Below are 22,880 nucleotides of genomic sequence, written 5' to 3'. Positions count from 1 at the left end.
AGCTCTTCGAAATTCTTCATGAGGCCCAACTTAATATGAAGAGGTGGATTCGGCACCTTGGCTAGATCGATCAGAGGCTCATACTTGAGACTGTTAGTGCCGGGCTTAAATGTCTCTCTGGGGGCCACTCTGTTTGTGAAAAATGTTTTCCTGTGGCTCTTCAGTCCCAAAGACACAAAAAACAACAGTACTTTGTAAATCCACCTTGCAGACCAGGTAATATTGCAATAACTTTCAAATCTCCGCAAATTCGCCAACCATATTCTTTGTAGTAAATGCGATTTAAAATGAGTGCGAGATTCTCGTAAGTCTCTTTCATCGAAACAGAGTGTGCCACAGGAATATACGACAGCTTATTTTCATTATGAAGTAAAACTGCTTTCAGACTGTACTTAGACGAATCTATGAAAATACGCCAATCGGATGGAACATGTTGAATTTCTAATTCATTCATCAGACCATTGATGTCCGTGCATCACAAAGGGAACCTTCTATTCTGTCGTATTCTGAAAACGGCTCGTTCCTTTTCCTGTAGTGAGTGTAAGTAGTTCCAGGAGCCAGTAAATTCCACTATTTGAGTCTAGCACCCAAAAGTTGAGCTTTCTCTTTCGAAAGTTGTAACTCTCTCACTAAATCATTCAACTCATGTTGTAGGATGAAGTGAAGCTGATCTTTTGCGTAGAAGGAATTGTCTCTCGGATCTTCATCCGCAGATATTGAGTTGGTGTCCTCATCGCTTCCTGTAGGCGATGTACTATCGATAGTTTTCCAATCTTTCGGAGGAGTAAGTAAAAGTAAATTTTGTCCATGGGGCACTGGTCTGATTGTGGATTGCAAGTTTGGATATTCGATGGCACTTAGTTTCTTCTTGTTACTTCCTGCTGTATTCGTCATACAGAAATAGCAATCATCATAATGATTCCGGTGTCCTCTCCATATCATCGGAACAGCAAAAAACATCCTTCGTTTTGTTCCTTTAAGCCAGGCAGTCAGAGTCACATAACATATCAAACAACACACACGAGGGGCCAGCTTTTATCTTGATCACCGATCTTGCAGCCAAAATAAAAATAATATGATTTCCTAACGTCATCATTTATCGATCTAATCTGTGACTTAACCATAAATACGCCACAGATATAACAAAATCTGTCCGGTGAGTTTTTACATCCTCTGCGGGGAAAACTTGAAATTTTGCAGAGGAAAGTGAAACTTAGAGCAACAGCACAACCACTTATTCCATAAAATAACTAAAAGATACTGAAAACACAGGCAAACAGTTCTAAAAATACGGTAAAATAAAACTGAAGTTACTGACAGAAAAATTCCAAGTCAATTCTCCCGATAAAATACTTATACACTTGAGAGATTACTTACTGCAATGCATAAAAGCAAGACTGAGCCACGCAATAACGTCGCAGTCGGCGCTTCTTTCGCCCGCGTCATCATGCCGCTCGTTGTTACCACATAGACCCTATTTTTAAACCAGTTTCAATGGTCTAAAAACAAACAAACAAAGGAGGGGGAGGAACACAAGTGTCAAGCATTTCAATCATCCCCGTCCTCCCGGTATTCATTGTTTTATATATATGCCAACAACAAGGGGGGCCATATCTGTCGCCCACTGAGTGAAATCTAATTTATTTCTTACTCAAATAGCATTGTCAAACCGGTTACTTCGATGACAACTGAAGCCGTTTTCACAAAATGGCAAATTTGGCAACAATGCATAACGCCAAAATACGAGCTAATGTAGTAAAACGGCTATCAATTTCGAATTCAGCATCACGAAATTAGTCAGAATCAGAGATTTTCCTTTCTGTAACTAAACTGACGTCGGCCAGTGTAATAATTACTACAAGAAATGGATAACAAAAATTCAATAAGTACCATCATTTGCTTTCACAATATAGGACTCGCGTAACCTGAGCTTCTATGTGTGCCTTCCGCAACGGTATTTTGTTTAATAAAAATACTGTATTGCACTTTGTTAGTATCTATTTGCAGTTAGTAATCTATTTATTCGCATATAGATCAAAAGCTATTGTAGACTGTATACAAGGATATAAGAAGTTTGTTGTCCGTCTTTTTCTTCTTAGTAAATCTATTTTATAACAGGTAGTTACTGGATTTTCTCCATTTCTTTCTGTCCTGTGCCTTTTCTTTAATCTGTGTGTATGTTCTTGGTTTTCTTCGTTAAGTATTACATTTCTCACTGCACTAAGCACTCCAATTTTCTTCTTTCGTCTTACCTTTTCCTTTTATATTTTTAAATTTTTCCATTTATTATTGTTTCCTGAAAACAATTCTGAAACTGTATGTGATCCAACCAATTTAGTTTTCTTCTACTTTGCACTATTATTTTTCTCTATTCTCTTCTTTCCCTGAGTATTTAATTTAGTAGAAAGAAAGCAGCTTGTGTCCGTAACTCTTTTACAGAAAATTTAATATTAATATACGTATCATAGGAATTTTGATATCACTAATAAATCACTTTCACAGAGGGAGGATTATGCATCCTTTATTGTACTAATACTCTGCCAATATTATGATCTAAGGGAAATACTCTGTAATATTGTTTCAACTATAAACATTTTGATCACGCCCTCTTTTCGTTTATCTCACTGCTTTTACTACTCCCTTCAGGTTTCAACCATTTACATCTCTTTTTAAATATCATCCTTATATTATTATTCTACCATCTACTATTACCAATATTTCCATTTGATATATGTATCAGAATTAATTAATGTATTGAACGTTCACAGTAGTTTGTTAGAATCATACTAACAACATTGTATAAATATGAAAAGTGAGGACTGTTGCACTTTGTGTCTACTATACAGTGAGAAGGAAAATTACAATATTATTAAATGGTATTGTTGTAATTGAGGAAGTGTTTCTATTCATGGCCACATTGTAGCAAATCTTCATTCTGTGCCATGGTCCTGGGTTCAATTTACGATCAGGTATCTTCCTTCGGATATAAAACTGATTGCATTTTAAGCAGAATTTCCTGTCTCATGGTTATTGTGAAGAACGATAACTTCAAATAATCAATCAATGAAATAGTCTGATCCGTTAATTCATCGAACACAAGACTATCATTTTCTGGTTCATAATTCAAGATATAACATGGTTCATTATGTGGCATATTGTCATCTTTATTATTCGTATCATCGCCTCAATTTTTGGATAGAACACAAAAATGAACAGTAAAATCTAAATTCTAAACAATGTATCAAAATGTTTAGTGAACTTTCAAATTAGGAAATGTAACGTAATATAAAATTGTTACCTACCTAGAAACACATTTTTTCCTAATCTGTCGATACCAAATATTAGGAACGTAGATGTTGGTAAAGTTGCTAAAGATGTTATCATTACATTAAGAAAGACTTGGTCCTTCATCTCACGCGTACAGGGATTATCATCATCGCTAACGGCAGAAACCATTTCACATATTCCAGTCGTTTCATTACTATGTTGCATCTCATATGCACTAAAACGATCGAACAGTTCCGGAATCCACATGACAATGGTATCATAGCTAAAAATTTAACAAAGAAGTTAGGTTATACTTTATTCGTTTACACTTTATAATAACAGCAGTAATGATATCAGATCGGTGTTAGAATTGGAAGTTTCAAAAACAATTCTTTATTCTATGACCATTTTCCTCACTCTTTCTTGCTGTCTATCCATTTGCTTACATATTTTCATTTACAAGAAGCTTTTGTTTTCTCTTTCCTTGTGTTAATATTATTGCACTTTATAATATACATTGTTGTTGAATTGGAATTTAGTGTCTCTTTTAGCAGTCTAACGTCCATTTTAGCAGGAAGAGTATATGTGACATAGACCTTTAGCAAAACATGGAATCCGAACCATATGAACTCCCAGAGGGAAATAATGTATTTTGTTGTGGAATGAAATAATTAAATTTTTGATAGAAAGCTCTGTAATATTGGAAATACTTTTCCTGTCGTGTTTTGTATGACTTCTCAAAATCTATATTATTATCTTGACATTGTATCATTTCTCGTAACTGTTTCAGTAACCAATTAGAATCAATTTAATCTAAATCATTAGAGTTATTTGACATTAAAATACAGGAATACGAGGTGCATCTAAAAAAAGCCGATATTTGAAAAAGAAACAAGAAAATGATAGTAGAAAAGAAGATCGTGATTGATATACAAGTACATACCTTTTCTATTTTTCGATGTTGGTCAACACTAAGCTCCAAACATTTCTTGTAGCGCAGAAAAAGCTTTCGTATACACTCTGTGTAAACATCTGCCGCCTGAGGGTGCAAACAGTTCAGAACTGATGTCTTGAGCACTTCAGTCATGGAAACGCTTCAATGCAAGCCACCTTTTCAGATTAAGAAACAACGACAAACCAGGGGCAAGATCGAGGCAGCAAGGGCGATGATTCTATATTTCCCATCAGAGTCTTTGAATTATCTCAACAGTAGTGGCAGCTGTGTGTGGACAGGCAATGTCAGGGATCAGAAGAAGTCTAAAGCATAACACTCCTCTACACCATTTTTTAATGGCAACTATTCAATGTTTAGTAATACATTTCTGCTGTAGTTGTTAGTACTGGTTCCAAGAATATCAAAGGATCACACACTTTTGGACCTAAAATACAGTTATCATGAGTTTGTGAACTGGTGGTATTTGTTTGAACTTCTTCGCTTTAGGAGAATCATTGCATTGAGTGCTGCTTCGACTCCCCAGTGGCATACGATATCCAGGCTTCATCCCCTTTCATTATGTGAGGAGAAAGGTCATCCTCCCACCAACGAGCAAAAAAAAAATCTCCTCATTCTTTGCCCTTTGTGTACGTCTCTTAGCATTTTCGGCACCCACCTCGCATACAGTTCGTGATAACGCAGCTTGTCAGTCACAATTCGATGCACTATTTTCGCACCCACTTCATGAAATTCTTTGGTAAGTTCAGTTATTGAACCAGCTATCGGATTACACTTTTTCATTAGGGTGTTCCACCAGATCGTTTGTTTGAACACTAGGTATTTTGCTACGCTCATTGTCATGAACATTTAAGCGGTCTTCCCAGAACTTTTTAACCATTACCTGATCTTTCCTTCACTCATTTCTGAAAGTTCATAAGTAGCACAGAATTGCTGATGGATGCCAGCTGTGTTCGTCCTTAAAATTCAGAAATCGTATGAAAGATTTCAGTTTACAATTGACGGGATACCGCATTATGCAGTCATTTTATCTTACTGCTACTCGCACGTGCACATTTCCAATCGGACTGTTCTATTTCTGCTGGAAATACAGAATACTAGGACATGCTTCTAAGCATGCTCAATTTTATCAGTGTTGCCAACCGCACGTAAAAATTATCGGCTTTATTTTTACATGCACCTAGTAAATCATCGATACGAAAGCATATGTTGAACTTTTACCAAATTAGATATTGCACTCTCTGGAAACAAGAAGAGTCGCCATCATTCTTACTACCAATTGTCTTTCATCTTCCGAACATGATAATGCTTTCTCGGTCACTAACATTTCATGAATCATCACAGAGTATGAATATATTACGTGTTATAGCGTGTGTGTTAGCCACTAGACCAACAGGAAAGACAATAATAATACTAATATTAAAACCTACCATCCGAACAAAGAAACTGATATTAAATATGTGATAGTCACAACTCGTATGTAAGGACGGGAAAATAATTCCTTTGTCAGCTTCCAAATAGTTTTAAACACTTCCTTTTTATCTTTGTTCCGTTTACTTTTATTAGTATCTGTTGATGTCACATTGTTTATATGCCCATTCTCATGATTATTATTGTACGCTTTCATTGCAGCGTGGTCAGCATAAATCCTTTGTACCTGCAAATAAAATTAACTTCTGTTTAATACTCGCTTTACAAATTATTAAAAAAAGAGTGTTTTAAAAAAAAGTAGTAGTAGTAGTAGAATAATAATATATCATTTCTAACTATTCTGATAATTGCTTAGTATAATCACAAAATGCTACAATTGAATTCACAGTGGTGATCAAATTAGGTCCCATTCAAAATTTATTGTCTCTGATTTTATTTTTGATGACTCAAAATCATTAAATAATTGCATAACGACTGTACTTACTTATAATAAGTTGTATATGAAAATAGAAGAATAGGAAAGCACAATCCATTTTAATGTGAAATTATGTTTTTGATTGCATCTCGAGACTTGTACATTTGTAATACTGAAATGATATTAAGCTTGTGTTGAAAAATAAAGTACTGCAAATCTTTCGTCTTATACACTCAAGCAAATTTCTACTAATTTTATATCTTTAACGTATCTACGAAGGATTAATTTTTCAGTATTACCATCTTACAATAGGAAAACAGTTTATTCAACCACAACACATCAATTGATAGGTCTAGTTTGATCAAAATAATATGGTTGAAATTATCATGCCTAGCTTCGGCAAAATAGCCAAAAATGAATTTTTAACATGACAATTGATGGTATACGAGACCACAGCATATATTAAGGTGAAACTGACATTTAAATATACGGGGATCAAGCCTTCTATTGACACTAGTAAGATGATCGTTATAAAACACCGCTTCTACACCTGTTAGTCCACTCCGGTATAAGGCAGCCATTCTGTAGTGCAATCATTATATTAATATTTGACTCTGACTTTCTCCAATTTATCTTATGCAACTGTATAATAGAATACTCAAATCTATTACTTCCGCAGAAGATTCAAGTCTGGACCACAGGATAACATTAGGCCAATTCAGCAAGAGAATCAAGAAGAAGAGAAGTTCCGTTAAGCCCCGCCAGATCAACCCTATATACTTAGTACGTGAAAGAAACCAAACCTAACCTAATGTAAAGTAAAATAATCCAAGTGAACCTAAACTAACCTATCATAAACTAACCTAATATAACCTAACCTATTCATGAGTAATTATTGTCATGTTGAAAAGCTGGCAGGGCTTAGCGAAATAAATGCCAAGTTAACAATAGGCTGTTAATTAGGTATGCACAAGGACGAAAGGTAGTTACGTTAGGATAATGTTTTATTACTATTTTGTTTATTATTCAGACATAATCTTAACAGTATTTGTAAGGTTAGTTTTGTTAATGTTCGTTAGTAGAATCGACATTCCTCTCAAATATAATCAATTCTATTCCGGTAAGTAATAGATTAGGGTTCAGTTTAGAGTTGCCTCACCGTTTTTTTAAAATTAAAATTAGGAAAATTTACAGGAGAAATGACGTAAGAAATAATAATTTGGGGTTCTTATGTGATGTTTAAGTGTGTAAGTTTGGCAGTAAAGTCATGTTTAATACGGGGAAAAAATATGTTGAAGTGGGTACTCTTTGCAAGACGCGGAAGGTTTCGATAATTCAGCAGCATGGTAGTCGTATAGAATGGCGAATCGGTGCGTTGAATGGGATATTTACACTTTGAGTTTTACAGAATTATATTTAAGAGAACCACGGATTACTGAATTAAAGTGATAATTGAAGCTTCTATGAGAACCGGTTCCAGTCACTGTTCTAGTCTAACTAAAGTCTTAGCGGGTAACCTAACTTAACTTAAACTAACCAAACCTAACCTAAACTAACCTAACTTATCCTAATTTAACCTAACCTAACAATATTTAATGTTTTAATTGCTTTCTTGTAGGTTTGAAACTGGGGGGGGGGTAACTCTGAATTTAAGCCATAGATTAGGCAGTTTAACTTAAATTAGTTACTCCAGTCGCACAGGTTAGATTGATTTGATTGTGGCTGTTAAGAATGCGATAGTTAGGGTTTTATATCTATGGAACATATTATTTGTAATATAAGTAACTAGTATACTCATACAACAGTTTCTGAAAGTGTTCACAATTAAGTAGCTCCGGTAAAACTCACCTCGTAACGTTAGAAGTCCATTACATCAAAGCACATTACACAACATTAGTCATTCTCGAGTATAACATTGTAATTAATTCATTCATAATAACTTGAATACTCGTAGTAAATGTGGACTCCTTTTTCTTTCTTAATATTTCTCTTAGCTATTATTACGGTAACAGTGATTCACTTCCATTAGATTCAGTAATAACACCAAATATGTATCGCAAACATATTTTAGCATATGAGCTTTCTAAAACTGCTTGGAATGAATAACCTGATCATGTTATTACTTTAAAAGATTAGCGCAGCATATTACTTAACAAGATTTCGGGACCAAGAAATAAAACTTAATGTGACATTTGTTCTTTCATCAAAACACTGCAGATTGTCAATAAATACATGTTCCTCGAGCTTAAGGTTATAAGAAAATTAGTATAAACTATATACGGTTATTAAAAGTATCGGATTAACTTCCAAAGTTGGCCATACGTTTCTAGCAAAATTTTAAAAAGAAATGGATAATTTCCTCGTTTGTCTTTGATAATACGTAAGGAGAGCGGAAGTTTCGTTTATTTTTTATAAGCTGTTGTAAACATGGAACTATTTGAAAAGCAGAAGGAACTACTTTGCGCAATGTTACCACATGGTTGGATTGTGGAAAAGTAACGAGCATTTGTATTCTGAACATGGCTGTAGGTGTACAAAGACTTTCCATTTAATATCCTTATGCAGAGACAAGAAAGTACACTCTATTAATTTTAACAAAATGGGTCAAAACTTCCCTAACTCTAAGTTGACTCGACCCTACTCTTCCCTACTCTATTACACCCATTTAAAGTGGTCATAAAATTCATGATTTTTAAATTTTCGTATCTGTTTTTACGCTTTTTTGTTGAAAACCAGGCGGGCGATCAACTTTGGATTAAATGCCAAAGTATCTGTAATTTGTAAGTTTTAAATCAACTTTTTGAATTGAATTTTAAGTCGAGGTAAACGTTATTTTCGTTCTCTTCTTCCTTATCGAACAACTAGTTTTTCAGTGAAAGATACATGGAAAAATTAATACATAGAATTTAGTGTTTAAAGATATTATGAAACAGATGAATAACCACATCTAGAAATGCCATAATAATTATAGTACAAATATATATCGCGAAGTAAATAGAAGTCGCAAACGTTTAACAATTCGTTGGAACGTTGGAACGTTACATAGTAAACACTAGGAAAAGATTTGTCGTTTTCCTCCCACACATAGGATAGAAAGTAAACAATTTAATTGTTAAGTAAACCAGCTCTAGGCATAATAGAAATGACAAAACTGTGTCTTCCAATAAGATATTTGGTTAAAAAATCAAAATACTGTCTCACCTAAATAAAGAGTTGATGCCAAAAATGTCTTTAAGCTGGATTTTTCCTACTTCCTCTTTATGGTACGTATTATCAAGAGAGGAAACAAATTATTTTAATCAGAAGCTAAGCACTAAAAATTAACCTTCTCTTAAGATGAAAACTATTGCTCTTAACCATTGAAAGTATTGTGAGAGTCTAAGTATTGTGAAAGTCTAAGTATTGTCAAATCAATTTTCAAATTGATTATTGCACCCACGGAATTACAAGAAAAGTGTACTACAATAATCAGTTAATGTATTTTGCATAATGTTAAAAGTGCACAGTAGACATAGAAAAAATATTTTTAAAATGAATGGATTACTTGTCTTCATAGCAACTGGAGATTTAATGAGAGAAGTGTTCAGTTGCTGAATAATATAAGGGTAGGGTGAACAAAGCGCGTTGGCTTCAGCTTGAAACTGAATTTAAGTAGAATTGATTGTGAACGTTCAACATTCGTCCAATAATCATATATATCTGTTTAAACTAGTTTATGCACCCTTCTGTATTAGAAATTTCGACATTAAATTGAAAATACTTACTGGATATTTATCCTCGCTTTTTCCGTAATTCTTCTTGTGCATTTTTCGTAGAACTCTCAGAGCTTCTTCAGGTTTTCCAGTATTAAATAGAAACCAAGGAGTCCTCGGAAAAAGTAATACGAAACAGCAGAGTATTAAACTCGGGATACCTATTAGAAATTCAAACACTCTCCAGGAGTCTACGTGGAAACCCAGCGTTTGTGATATCCACATTTCTCTAGGAATTATAAGCCATGCTAATCCTGTAAAAGTTTATGATAAAGCATTAAGATTAATTTTCTATGTCAATTCATGAATTAATATTCGTCAAAAAATGGTATCAGAAATAACACTAGATGTTTCGTTTAGAGTGTTCCTCGCTAAGCGTTCACTTCCTTAATGAGAGAGAAAGGAAGAAATAATGCACCATATGTAAATTAGCACTCTCAAGGCTAGATTATGGATGATGGTTGTTGATGTTTCAGTGTTTCTTTATAGACATATATTTAACTAACGGACGTTTCGGGGTATTCGCGACAGTTAATGTTAGTGAGTTCCGACACTTACGCAATTTTCCAATTCGTTCAATGTGTTATAAATTTTATTACTTAATATCAAAGCTAAAGGGTTCAAATGAACTCATCACTGTTCTGTATTTATAATTACAATAGAATGGTGCGTAAGTTTCAACGTGAAATTGTTCGGTCATTAAGAAATATGAAGTGCAGTTGTGGCTGCTCGAAACGAAATGCCACTAACAAGTGCAGCTAGAGGATTTGATGTGCTTAGAAACATGTTACGAGAAATTGTTTTCAAAGTAGGTAGGTATTAAGAAGTTCAGGGGTTGTCCAACCTTCTCAGAAAAGCAAGAGAAGGAATTTGTAAAATGAATCATAAATTTTGACGTCGTAGGTTTTGGTCTGTCACCGATTTACGTTGGCTAATTTTTTCTTACGCTGGTAAAATCTTTCCGTTTCATCAAGAAGTCGGAAATGGCTGGATATGATTAGATCTATAGCTTTTAAAGCCGGTATCCATCAGTGCTTGCATAGAACTCTCAAGGATTATCATTTGTTTGAGCTAGAGATTTAACAAAAGACACAGTAGAATAATTTTCTAAGACTTCGGCACAGTGTTATAAAAATAATAATTTCCGGGATAAACAAGGATACATTTTTAAGGTCTTCTAAGATTTTAATGTATGAGTGTGCTACTTATCTATGCCTCTACTGCTGCATTACATTTTTGGCCTTTTTACTTCTATTTAAAAGAAGTGTCGGACCTCCCCCCAAAATTGGGGAAACTCGACATTGCGTACCTAGTTTGAGGAAAATTGAAGAGATTACATTTACGTTTGTGGCACGAAAGTAGTATGGTTATGAGGATGAATATAAAAAATATTGTAATGTGTGCAAGCATTTCGATACAGATAAACTGAAGCTGTCTGAAGACGAAAATATTCTTATCTTGTCCGAACTACTCCAAATTGTCTTGGGGGGCGCGGTGGCTCAGTGGTAGAGCGTTCACCTCTGGTGCTTGGGGTCCCGGGTTCGATCCCAGCCCCCGCCAAGTGAACTTTGTGGTGGACAAACACCGTGCTCGTGGGTTTTCTCGGGGTACTCCCGTTTCCTCCCACTTTCTTCATTCCACCATTTCACTCATCTCTCATCATCACCGTCTCCTTTAGCCTAACCGGCATAACCGTGGGACGTAAAACTCAAAGATTTCATTTCATTTTTTTCCAAATTGTCTTACTTTTCTTTTGCAAGTGTACTATACTTTTGTGTATGACTGACAGATTTGGTTTTGGTTTTCATAAATGGGCATAGCGTGTGACACTAATAAATTATATTCACATGTTACGAACATTTTCCAATTTATTCTTTAAGCGCCAAAAATTTTACTTGATATCTGCTCAATTACATTCACTGGAATAACTCGCTAATGATTTCAATACTCTCATTTGTCATTTTCAAATTACTTGATAAATGCATAATTTAATTAATAATAATATTTTAAATATAATTTTCTATGAAAGCTAAGTTTTTAAAAAACGTAATGATTTACAGGGTGTTTCAAAACAACATTTGGAAGGTGATTCCTGACACCAAGATAAGACAAAAAGTGTAGACCAATCTGGGTGCCTAAATGTTCCTTTCGGAGTATAGGCTGCTGAAAACATGAAAAATTAACTTTAAAGATCCATAGCTCCAATACTATGGGACCTACGATAGTCTTATAGTACTAGTTCCTAAGTGAAGTCTTTACCTGACTACGGTAGGTCACATAATATTGGAGCTATAGATCTTTAAAGTTCATTGTTTCATGTTTTCGGCTGCCTATAACTCCGAAAGGAAGCATTTGAAATGAAATGAAATGAAATCTTTGAGTTTTACGTCCCACGGTTATGCCGGTTAGGCTAAAGAAGACGGTGATGATGAGTAATGAATGAAATGGTGGAATGAAGAAAGTGGGAGGAAACGGGAGAACCCCGAGAAAACCCACGCACACGATGTTTGTCCACCACAAAGTTCACTTGGTGGGGGCTGGGATCGAACCCGGGACCCCAAGCACCAGAGGTGAACGCTCTACCACAGACACCGCGGCCCAAAGGAAGCATTTGTGCACACATGTTGGTCTATACTTTTTGTCTTATCTTGGTGTCAAGAATCACCTCCCAAACGTTGTCGGTGCTGTTTTGAAACACTCTGTATACGCGCAATGATAAATAATCTTTATGTTTGCAATATTAAAATATTACCTGCGATGAGAATCATTCCAAAAGTCCAGAATATTTCCATGCTACATAATATTCTTCCCTGCTTTTCAACTGTGTTGAACTCTGCTAGATACGGAAATGCTATTCCGTAAGTTCCTGGATGCCTGAAACAAATTGAGAATTTTACTATTCTAGTTTCAAAGAATTAATATTAGATACACTTTAGTCAAATAATTAAGTGAGGGCTCAGCGAATTGCACTTATTTTGAAATCAATATCTGGTAACCAATATCAAAATATCGAAAGTATTATTTTCTAGTGTTCAGAAAGTATTTTGAGACCAGTTTCAGCTATTGAAGGAAATTTTCTAAAGTTCACCTGTTTCCTTCACTTTTGTCATTCCATTATTATCATCACCGTCGCCCTTAGCCTCGGTACATAATTGTTGGACGTTAAAGTAAGAGATAAAGATAGCGTAACGATGTTACCATTTCTGCTTTGTTAAAACTTAGGATACATTTTTCAACTTAAAACGAAATTAAGACGCGAGATTATATTGATATTGGTTTCTATTTCTCCTTCCTTTTGAAAAGAGTTCACTGTTAAAAATATTGTTTTGACTGTAGCTAGAGTTAATTGTGTCCAACTAAAATCGTTACTAAAATTCTTACGTTATACCGTTGAGGAATCTAAACAATCCGAACAGCCAATAGGTTTGAGATACAGCAGTTCCTATGGATGCAGCAGCGCCTATCAGTAAAGAGATGAATAACGTCAGGCGTCGTCCTTTGGCATCTGAAAATGGTCCCATCACGAACGATCCCAGCAGCATTCCTGTAAAGTAAATTGTTATATAGTGGTACTTGGCAGTTCTAACATCACTATAAAGAAATCATTCACAGCTTGAATAATTTTAGAAACATAGCTTTCATTAGTTTTTTTTATTTTTCGAATTATATAGAGTAATAAAAAATTCTGGCCACACCACTACATTTTCTCATTTCAATATTTTAAATTGAATCATATGATATTCTGTTACGGAGTATGGCCTCCTTAAACTCCCTTGTTCGAAAAATTCCCTGGAGAATCGCATAAAAACCTTACGCTTTAAATTTGGTTTGGTCATATTGAATGGTATTGCCTGTATGCGTGTTTACCTACATGTAACAGGATGAAAAGATATAACAGGATATATCATCCAAATATCCCGTTTCTCGGCATGTAGGAGCTATAAAACATTTAAATATATATAAATTTTAATTATCATACTTTCCTCTCGTCTGGTTTCACTCCTTAGTAAAAGGATATGTTTTATTTAATTGGTTTTTTGTAGTCCAGCTGTAATTACCTTTGAAATGTTTTACGTACAGAAATGTAACAAACGTGTGCTCTTTTTTTAACATAACATAAACTACATATCACATAATTATTTTTGTAAATCAAGAGAAAGCTCTAAAAGCTTGCAAAGTAATACTCCATATCAACAATTTGATAAGTTTCATAACTATACATATCTATAAATGATTTGGTTAACCTAATCGATTCTATGGTAAGTAATGATGAGAATATATTAGTTAGTTTCTGGTCTCTATTCATCAAAGTGCCTCTTCTAGGTACATTATCTCATCCCGTTAAGAGCTCTAAACATGATATAATAAATATGTTTGAATTAGTACTAATATCAACATATTTTAAATATATTAGGAAGTTTGGTGAGCATGTAGGTAGTGTAGCTATGGGAACGCAGTATCAGCAGCCATTACAAACTTGTATATGAAGTAATGAGAAGAGAAAACACTAGAAACCAATCAGCTGAAACCACAATTTTGGTTCCGATATGTGGATGATACGTTTGTAATTTGATCACATAGATGGGATGCATTATTAGAATTTCAAAATCATCTAAATAATATTCATCCTAGGATTAAATTAACAATGGAGATCAAAAATGAAGGAAATACATCATTCTAGATACATTCATTATGAAGAAAAGCTCGGGAAAGTTGAAGCACAGCCTATAAAAAAAATCAATTCATATTGATTTTCAGTTGTGGTTCATATTATCATCTATCCCAGAAAAAAAGTAATATTAAAAATATTGTTACGCAGGACGAAAAGAATATCTTCAAGAACAAACATGTTGTTTCAAATGTTTTTTTTTCAATGACTCTAATAAAAGAGGTAACACTAAGGCAATAACAAAAAGCATGAAATGTAACAAAGAAGCAGAATTGAAACAAGACTTCGGAAGGAAAATAAAAAAATGCAATCATACTCTTCATTCCCAACACTTCTGATAAAATAAGTCCGTTGATAAATATTTAATAACAACAATTCGTATGCCATCTATAAAAATGAGACAAATATTACACCTTGTGAAAGATTAAGAAAGATTAGACACTTCAGGTATTTATTAACCCCATGTGAATATGGCTTAACATTATATTGAACAAACAGGTTGTGCAACAAAAACTAGATGTAAGAAGATATATATACGATTAAATCAACCAGAGAAATCAGCAGTAGCACAACATGCACTAGAAGAACAACGTAAAATTTTGTTTGAAAAATGCATCCGTTATACGCAGATCTATTCATGGATAGAGAAGGATATTGAGAGAAATAAACAAAAAAAAAAAAAAAAAAAAAAAACCATTGAACGGTGAGAAAAGTTTTGAAATTAAGAAATTTTTGGAATGTTTTATTACAATAATAATAATAATAATAATAATAATAATAATAATAATAATAATAATAATAATAATAATAATAATAATAATAATAATAATAATAATAATAATGAAGAAGAAGAAAATGTTATATTATAAATTTGAATAAAACCCCATGAATTATAACAATATTTGTTTAATTTGTACACATTTTTTAAAACTAGTTATATAAACGATGAACGCATTCATGCGTTTGAAACGTACGAAGGGTTGCTGAAAAATTCGTAGCCCAACCTAGGAGTGCAGGTAGAATGATCCAAATTGTACTGTTTTAAAGAATATATCTCTGTATGTACAAATACAAATATTCATATGAATACTCATATAAATGTTGAAACATTATTACTAACTTACCACCGAAAACAATGGCATCGATTACGCCTTTATCGGAAGATTTAAGGCTGAAGTCACAGGACGCTGCTGGTAAAAGAAACGATGTTTCCATTTGCTGCATAGATGACATTGTAACAACGCAGCCACACAGTGCAAACAGCAAATAGTGGAATTTTCCATATCCTAGGGAATAAAACAAAAATGGCGTTATAGGATACACGTTAACACAAATACTTCTCTAAGAGCTTTTAATGTTGTAATTTCAATTCATTTTTCTCCTGTGATGTAAAATAAAGCCTCAAAAGGGTTTGGAACGAAAGATACTGTATTAACAAACAATAACGGAACTTCCAGGGTGAACTTCTCATCTGGTTTCATATTAATGGTTCCCGAAATATTTATCCTATAAGTGTTGACGTAGTGTCCTTATTGACCTAATAAAATGATAATGTCATGATATGACAGTAATCAAGATGCTCTTTTCAGTCTTCATGATACATTGGAGCTCATAGTATAGCGCAATTTATGAATGTCACAGTTATGAAACCTTACGCATTTATTTTTCCAGATAGTGTACTAATTCTTTCCAAACAATTGGACTGTACTCTTACTAATAGAAATAAATCTTGGACGATATTATTACTGTACCTGCTGGTAATTGCGCTTTATGGTGGTTGTTAATCGAGTGGAGGTGAAAATTATGTTGAATATTTATAATAAGAATTTTTTTCACTTTTTTCGAGAATACTTTTCCTTTTTCCTAAATTCAATATCAGAATTAGTGATAATAAACTCTAATTATTCTATTAGTATATGATTATTCAGATACAGGTTAAAGGTATTTGCATCTAATTCTTTAATTTGCCTCACTTCAAATTGTGCTAGTCAGAACTACAGAATATAGCGTCGGATTTCATAATATTGCATCAAATTAATCAGCCTGTTCTCTTTTATTTTTCATCTGTGAAACAGAAGGAAGAAAACCAACATAATATGTTTTAGATAACAGCTTTCCTAACAGACAGAAGTACCCCTCTGTCTCGAGAATACCCAGTTGCAGTGTTATATTTATGTTTCTTCATTTCTTAGCATGAATCCACAAAAATATTTAACTTTTGACTATGATTCAGAGTGCACGTGTATGGAGGAGACACAGACTATGGTGGATTATGGAGGAGACACAGATCCTGAAGACATGCTTCCTGTCCCCCTCACACAAGAAGTTAATAGTGACACACCCGGGAACAAGTTCTGCCGACCCCATGGACGTCTATTCCGATTCAAATCTAGATTCAGATGACTCGTTTGCTGATCTCGATTATCAAGACTCTGATAAACAATTGTCAACTCTGATGAAAGTTGACAAGAAAGGTTTTGGATATGGCTGACTCATAAATATGATAGAGATAGAAATATTGTTAATAAATAACTATTACTCTATGCATTAGAATTAACATTTATAATGTAACATCTTTGTAATATTCGAATTATAAAAGTATATAGGCCTATATGAAGTACAACTCCAAAGTACAACTGTTATTTCCATACATCATCCTATAAATAAAATAAAAGTCATTTCCATAAGTGGTCCAAATATAAGCCACAAAACACTTACGACTAGTAAGATGCGCTCAACGGATAATGCTCGAATTTTTGCCAAACAAAAATTCTAGTGATGATGATGATGGAATTTTTTGCGTATTTTTTTTATGAAGCTAGGGATGATAAGTAAAGATGTAATACACACTAGTGTCAAAAATTAAAAAACAAAAATATGTGGGTTAAATTTTTAGAGGTGTAATTTAGTAAAATCTTGTCCTCTCTATGATCTCCTCTTGATATATGTATACACTGAACCAAACAGATTAACCCATTTCTGCCCAAATTATTTTTTCGAAATATTTGTTTCTATTTTTCATCTTTCTTACAAAATCACACCACGTGACATGGAGCAGAATGTCGCTGACCTAATCGTAGGCAGTGATACCAACCGACACTAGAAAAAGTTGTACCGTTTACCCCGATTTTTATTTCAGCCCCAGAGGTTCCGAAACCTCACAAATGTCGACGTCAGAGGTTGTCGACAAATGTCGACAATGAGCACAAATGGGTTCAGAATTGCCATAGCCAAGAAGCATTCAACAAGAAAAATCACTCCTTACTAGCAGGCTTATATTGGACTAAGGAAGAAGTTAATTAAGTGCTATAGATGGAGTATTGGGTATTATGCTTCAATTATGGTTCAGAGATTTGGGCATTCCGGAAGTTAAAGAAGAAACATTTAGAGAGCTTTGAAATGTGGTGTTGGAGGAGGATGGAGAAGATGAAATGGACAGAGAGAGAGTAACAGAACAGAGAGAAGAGAGGAGGTCGCTTTTAGCCAGCACAATTCGTAGGAAGGCCAATTGGATTGGACACATGTTGCGAAGAAATTGTCTTCTTTATACCGCCATAGATGGAAAGGTGGAAGGAAAGCGAGGAATAGGAAGAAGAGCGACGCAACTGATCGATGATTTGAAGAATAGAAGAAAATATTGGGAGTTAAAAGAGCAAGCTGAAGATCAAGAAACTTGGAAGAAACAATTCCAGCCCCAAACCTATAATACTACTACTACTACTACTACTACTACTACTACTACTACTACTAATAATAATAATAATAATAATAATAATAATAATAATAATACTAATAATAATAATAATAATAATAATAATAATAATAATAATAATAATATTTATAATTCCATGGTTATAGCAAAATAATAATAAATAAATAAACAGAAATTACGTCGTCAAATAATAGATTTTTCAAGAAAATTCCATTTTTCGTTACTTTATTTCCCCAAGGTACATATTAGCCACAGGGATGATACAGTTTGAAACGTTGCTTCATTTCGAACAAAATGAAGTACAAACCACGATCCTAGAATAAACAGTCTTGGTGCTAGAGCTGATTTACTAAATTTCCCTCCCCATTTTTGGATAATAATTACTACTGTATTGTTATTCAATAAGCTCTAGCGTTAAGAGTATTCGTTGTAGGATCATAGTTCGTACCTCATTTTGTTCGAAATGAAGCAACGTTTCCAACCGTATGACTTTGTATATCCCTATCGTGAACCTGAGTGGAGAAATTCCCGCCCAAAATGTATAAAGAAGTAGCAAGAAATTCAAATTTTCAAAAATTCTCTTTTTCGGGAATTTATTCCGTGAGGTACATGACAGCGCTACAGTAGTGGTACCTCTAGAAACGTTGCTTCATTACGAACAAAATGAGGTACAATCCATGATCCTACGACAAATAGGGATGACACTGTACCTACTTTACTAAACACATTGGCTAAAGTGTGTAATATGGGAAAAGTTCAGAAAGTTTTGTGAAAAATACCTATTTACTTTAGAGTCATAGTTCGTACCTTGTTTTGCTCTGAATGATGCTAGGTTTTAAACGGTACTACACACTTGTCTCTATCATGTACCTGAGTTGAGAACTTTCCAAAAAAGGGGAAAAAATCCTGAACAAAACGAGGTCGGGATTTTTTCCCGCTTCTGATACATAATAAGGCTTTGAGTGGTACAGCGGTGGACACTTCTAAATGGTACAGCCATATGGAAATTTACGGCTAAGGTGTACCATTTAGAAGTGTCCACCGCTGTACAGTTGTAAACATGGCTTCATTAGGAATACAACGAGGTACGGACCATGATCCTAGAATAAGTAGGGATGTATTAGGATTTTTTTAAAAGAGCTTCTAAAATTTACCCTTTTCTTTTTTCCTTCGTCCATGTTTGTGACGTCATTATCTGCAGGAATCGCACGCGTGACTGCAAAGTGCCCATGAAACATATTCTTTGATGCTTCCCCGCTTAAATGAATACCAAAAACTCGGTGTGAAAACTTTACTAGAGATTTATATAGCAAATTCCGAAGGTCGACACTATGGTCGATATATAAGCCATACAATGTTAAAGGGTTAAGAATTATCGTGTAGATAGTAATGGACGTACATGTACTAACATTAAAACCTTATAAGTCCCTCTCCAGTCTCATGGGAAAGTCCAATTAAAATGTTAGTTGAGAAGAGTCCTACAGGGTTGTACTGGAGCCACACTACGGCACGGCTTTTGAGGGACAAGAGACGCTCCGATACATAATCAAAAAAAAAAAAAAAAAAAAGCTCTTTTATTTCAGGGAAGATGATGTAAACAATGAAAAAGTTTTAATTTTCAACGGAATTGTTCGAAGTTATGTTTAACTGTTTCTCCAAACATAAACAGAAAGTTAATTAATTAGACTACTTGGCTTCATTTTGTTCGTATCTGATAAACTGATCGCCTGCCCTCCTTCATTTTTCTTTCTTCTGCAGAAATAGTCAATTACCCTTTCCCTTATCGGAAAGGAGAAAGTTTTCTTTTTTGAAAAGTAACCAGTACATACTCCAGGTAATCTGGTTGAAAGTTGCTGGACTATGAATATGTTGCTATTCTTAAAAAAAAAAAAAAAAAAAAAAAAAAAAAAAAAAAAAAAGTGCTATTGCTGTGTCTGTTATGTATTGTTTTACTATATAATAGTTAAATTGTGTTTTGTGTTCTCTTATCTCCCACCAAGAGCTTCGGCACAGATGAATTTGGCTCTACAACCCTGGAACCATAGTACATGAGGCTTTTCACTTTATATATATATATATATATATATATATATATATATATATATATATATATATATATATATATATATATATATATATATATATATATATAAGTTGTTGAGTTGATTTCAGTTTAGCGTTCTTTTCAACAGCGATTCTACGTATATGAGATGTGGACCTACACCTTAACGTAGTATCCAAACCAGATGAGTTCCCGCCGGGAATTGTTCCCGGATTTCCCACGCCAGTTGCGTGCGCTAACCGATTAGCCACCAGGTAGCTCACTTTATGGAAAGGAACCTACTTCGAATGACATAATGCTTATGGTGATGATGATGATGATGAAGCTTAATCCTTGGACGAAAGTTTTGATATATGCTGTTGGAGCTTATTTCATAACAGCACAATTCTTATAATGTATTTTTTCTTTTTTAAATTTTCTCTTTCATTACATTTACAACCTCTATTTAGAATCTCACAGAAAGCTAGGAATCTGTCATGCCATTTAACGTTCGACTAAAATGCTCATCTTCAATACGTTTTTTATATCGCAATATGTAAAAGCTACAATGATGTTTCAAAAATGCATTTGGGTCTTAAATATACCAAGATTAAGTTGTATCATCATTGGACTTTCAAGCAACTCCAACTAAATTTCACCTAAGTTACCACTTAGACAAAAAAAAAAAAAAAAAAAAAAAAATTAGAAACACTTGCCTGTAAGTTTGATGGCTTCGTCGATTGTGGCGTCTTCATGATTTTCCTGAGCACCTGAAAAAGTGTTGTTTGTATTAGAACATATACTGTAATATTTTCTTTTAGTAGAAAAACACGAGAGTTGCAACTTTAATAGTGGCAACTCGTTTATTTATTTATTTAGGGGCTCTGCATACACAGAGACAAAGCAGTTGGTTGCAAAATATCAAATTTCACCAGACTGTTATAAATTAAGACGTGATACAGATGGGTTGCATCAGGCTTCACAGGGAATCTTTTCTTAAATTCTCACTTCAATCACTTAAACGCCATTTTAAGCAGAAGCGTCATTTGGGGGAGGGCACAAGGCAATTGCCCTCTCAGTTTGAGAAACAAATGTCTTCCAAAATATGGTATATTAAAATATCAATAGAAACGTGCAAATCTGTCGGTGAACAATTTTGCGCGTGGGATATGAAGTACACATGATTTTCGAAGGGGGAGGATGGCAAGTAAACAAGTTTCGGAAGTTCTGGTTTAATTTATCTTGTGTACTTAATCTTATGTTCGACGTAACACTATGGATAAAACGCTGAATACCCTTTAACCATGAGGTATTTCCTCATATAGGCCTGCTGCTTGATTCATATAAATTTAGCTTTCCCTTTTGGCACTGTGACTGAGACAGGATTTGGTTTTTGAAGTTGGATCTGAGCTACAGGCAAAAAATTTCACGGGAAACCAAACCTGAGACCACACACATCGAAGCACGTCGTGGACAGTTTTACCACAAAGAAGTAGCTTCGGTACTTATATCTTAAATACAGACTAACCAAGTAATTTTCTAATTTTTTCTTAACTTTGACACAAGAAGAAAGTTGAACGTAGTTTTAATACAATGTATCGTTTAAATTAACGTTATAGTTCTTGAATTATAGACAGATGCATAAAATAGCCACCGAGAGAGGAAAAGATGGGGGGAAGAGGCAATCCAACTCTAGAAGACGTTGGTCCCAAGCCCGGATAAATGGTTCGAGTCTATGGGATGGATATTCGTTCGAGAGAAAAAGAAATCACTGCCGAAATCAATACGAGAGATATATCACTCTCCCTATATAAACATGAGAAAAAGGTGAAGACAAAAAAGAAGAAGAATAGGCAAAAATATGAAGATTACGCAAGAAATACGTATCCAATAACTTGAATAATGTTCAAACAATTATGGGAAGTGTGTTTTAAAAAGAAAGTGCAAAATAACTTCAAATAAAATACTCACTAGATCTCAACCTCATCGTTCGTAATCGTTTGTGATTTTCTTATCTCAACAACACAATTAAGATAAAACACTGTTCAATTACAAGCATAAAGTAGAACTAAATTCCGCATTCAATGTCAATTCAATGCCTTTGCATTAAGCAACGTAATCTGTAGCGTTATCCTAGCAAAATAATGTGTAGTAGTTACTCCCACTTTGCGAGATATCAACACATCGTGACTTGTTAAACAATGAACTGCCCACACAAAATGAGTGCTTTGACACAAATGTGTACATAACGTTTAGATAGTCCTTCTCAAACGACAAGATTACGTATAAATATGTTAGCTTTTGCGTAATAATAATACCAGTATTATTATCACAAGTTCTTCTTGGAAATTTAGACCCTTCGACTCTGTGAAGTTTATTTCAAGAATGTTATTTGTTACCTAGCTAGTATGTTATATGTAATCTTCAGTGAACACATGTGTTAAATTGCATTTCACTATAGCATCTGAACTCCATTCTTGTTACGTAACATTCACATTCACAAGATTGATCTAACAAACAATATATATATATATTAACTGACCAACTGATTAGATATTCTTGTTTTCTCCTAAAACTGAAAGTGTTTTTTTGTGCCTTGGATATAAACTGCAACAGTGGGTTTTGGATTATATTAGATTTA

General features: G+C 34.0%; 1 protein-coding gene across 1 annotated transcript in view; it reads right to left on the bottom strand.

Moving 5' to 3' along the window:
* LOC145662989 (synaptic vesicle glycoprotein 2B-like) overlaps window positions 1–22,434 on the bottom strand; it is a 29,789-nt gene extending 7,355 nt beyond the window's left edge. The window contains exons 1-8 of the mRNA XM_081729093.1: window positions 22,211–22,434; window positions 20,956–21,009; window positions 15,611–15,772; window positions 13,199–13,361; window positions 12,570–12,691; window positions 9,830–10,071; window positions 5,650–5,876; window positions 3,303–3,550 (exon numbers count right to left, since the gene is read on the bottom strand). Coding sequence (XP_081585219.1) covers window positions 3,303–3,550; window positions 5,650–5,876; window positions 9,830–10,071; window positions 12,570–12,691; window positions 13,199–13,361; window positions 15,611–15,772; window positions 20,956–21,009; window positions 22,211–22,226 — 1,234 coding nt within the window. The 5' untranslated portion in view covers window positions 22,227–22,434. The remainder of the gene's footprint in view (window positions 1–3,302; window positions 3,551–5,649; window positions 5,877–9,829; window positions 10,072–12,569; window positions 12,692–13,198; window positions 13,362–15,610; window positions 15,773–20,955; window positions 21,010–22,210) is intronic.
* Window positions 22,435–22,880: the final 446 nt, after the last annotated feature.

The sequence above is a fragment of the Thermobia domestica genome, chromosome 10 (genome assembly GCF_964235325.1).
Source record: "Thermobia domestica chromosome 10, izTheDome1.hap1.1, whole genome shotgun sequence".
NCBI classification, from domain to species: domain Eukaryota; kingdom Metazoa; phylum Arthropoda; class Insecta; order Zygentoma; family Lepismatidae; genus Thermobia; species Thermobia domestica.
This window is presented reverse-complemented; position numbering and strand designations above follow the sequence as displayed.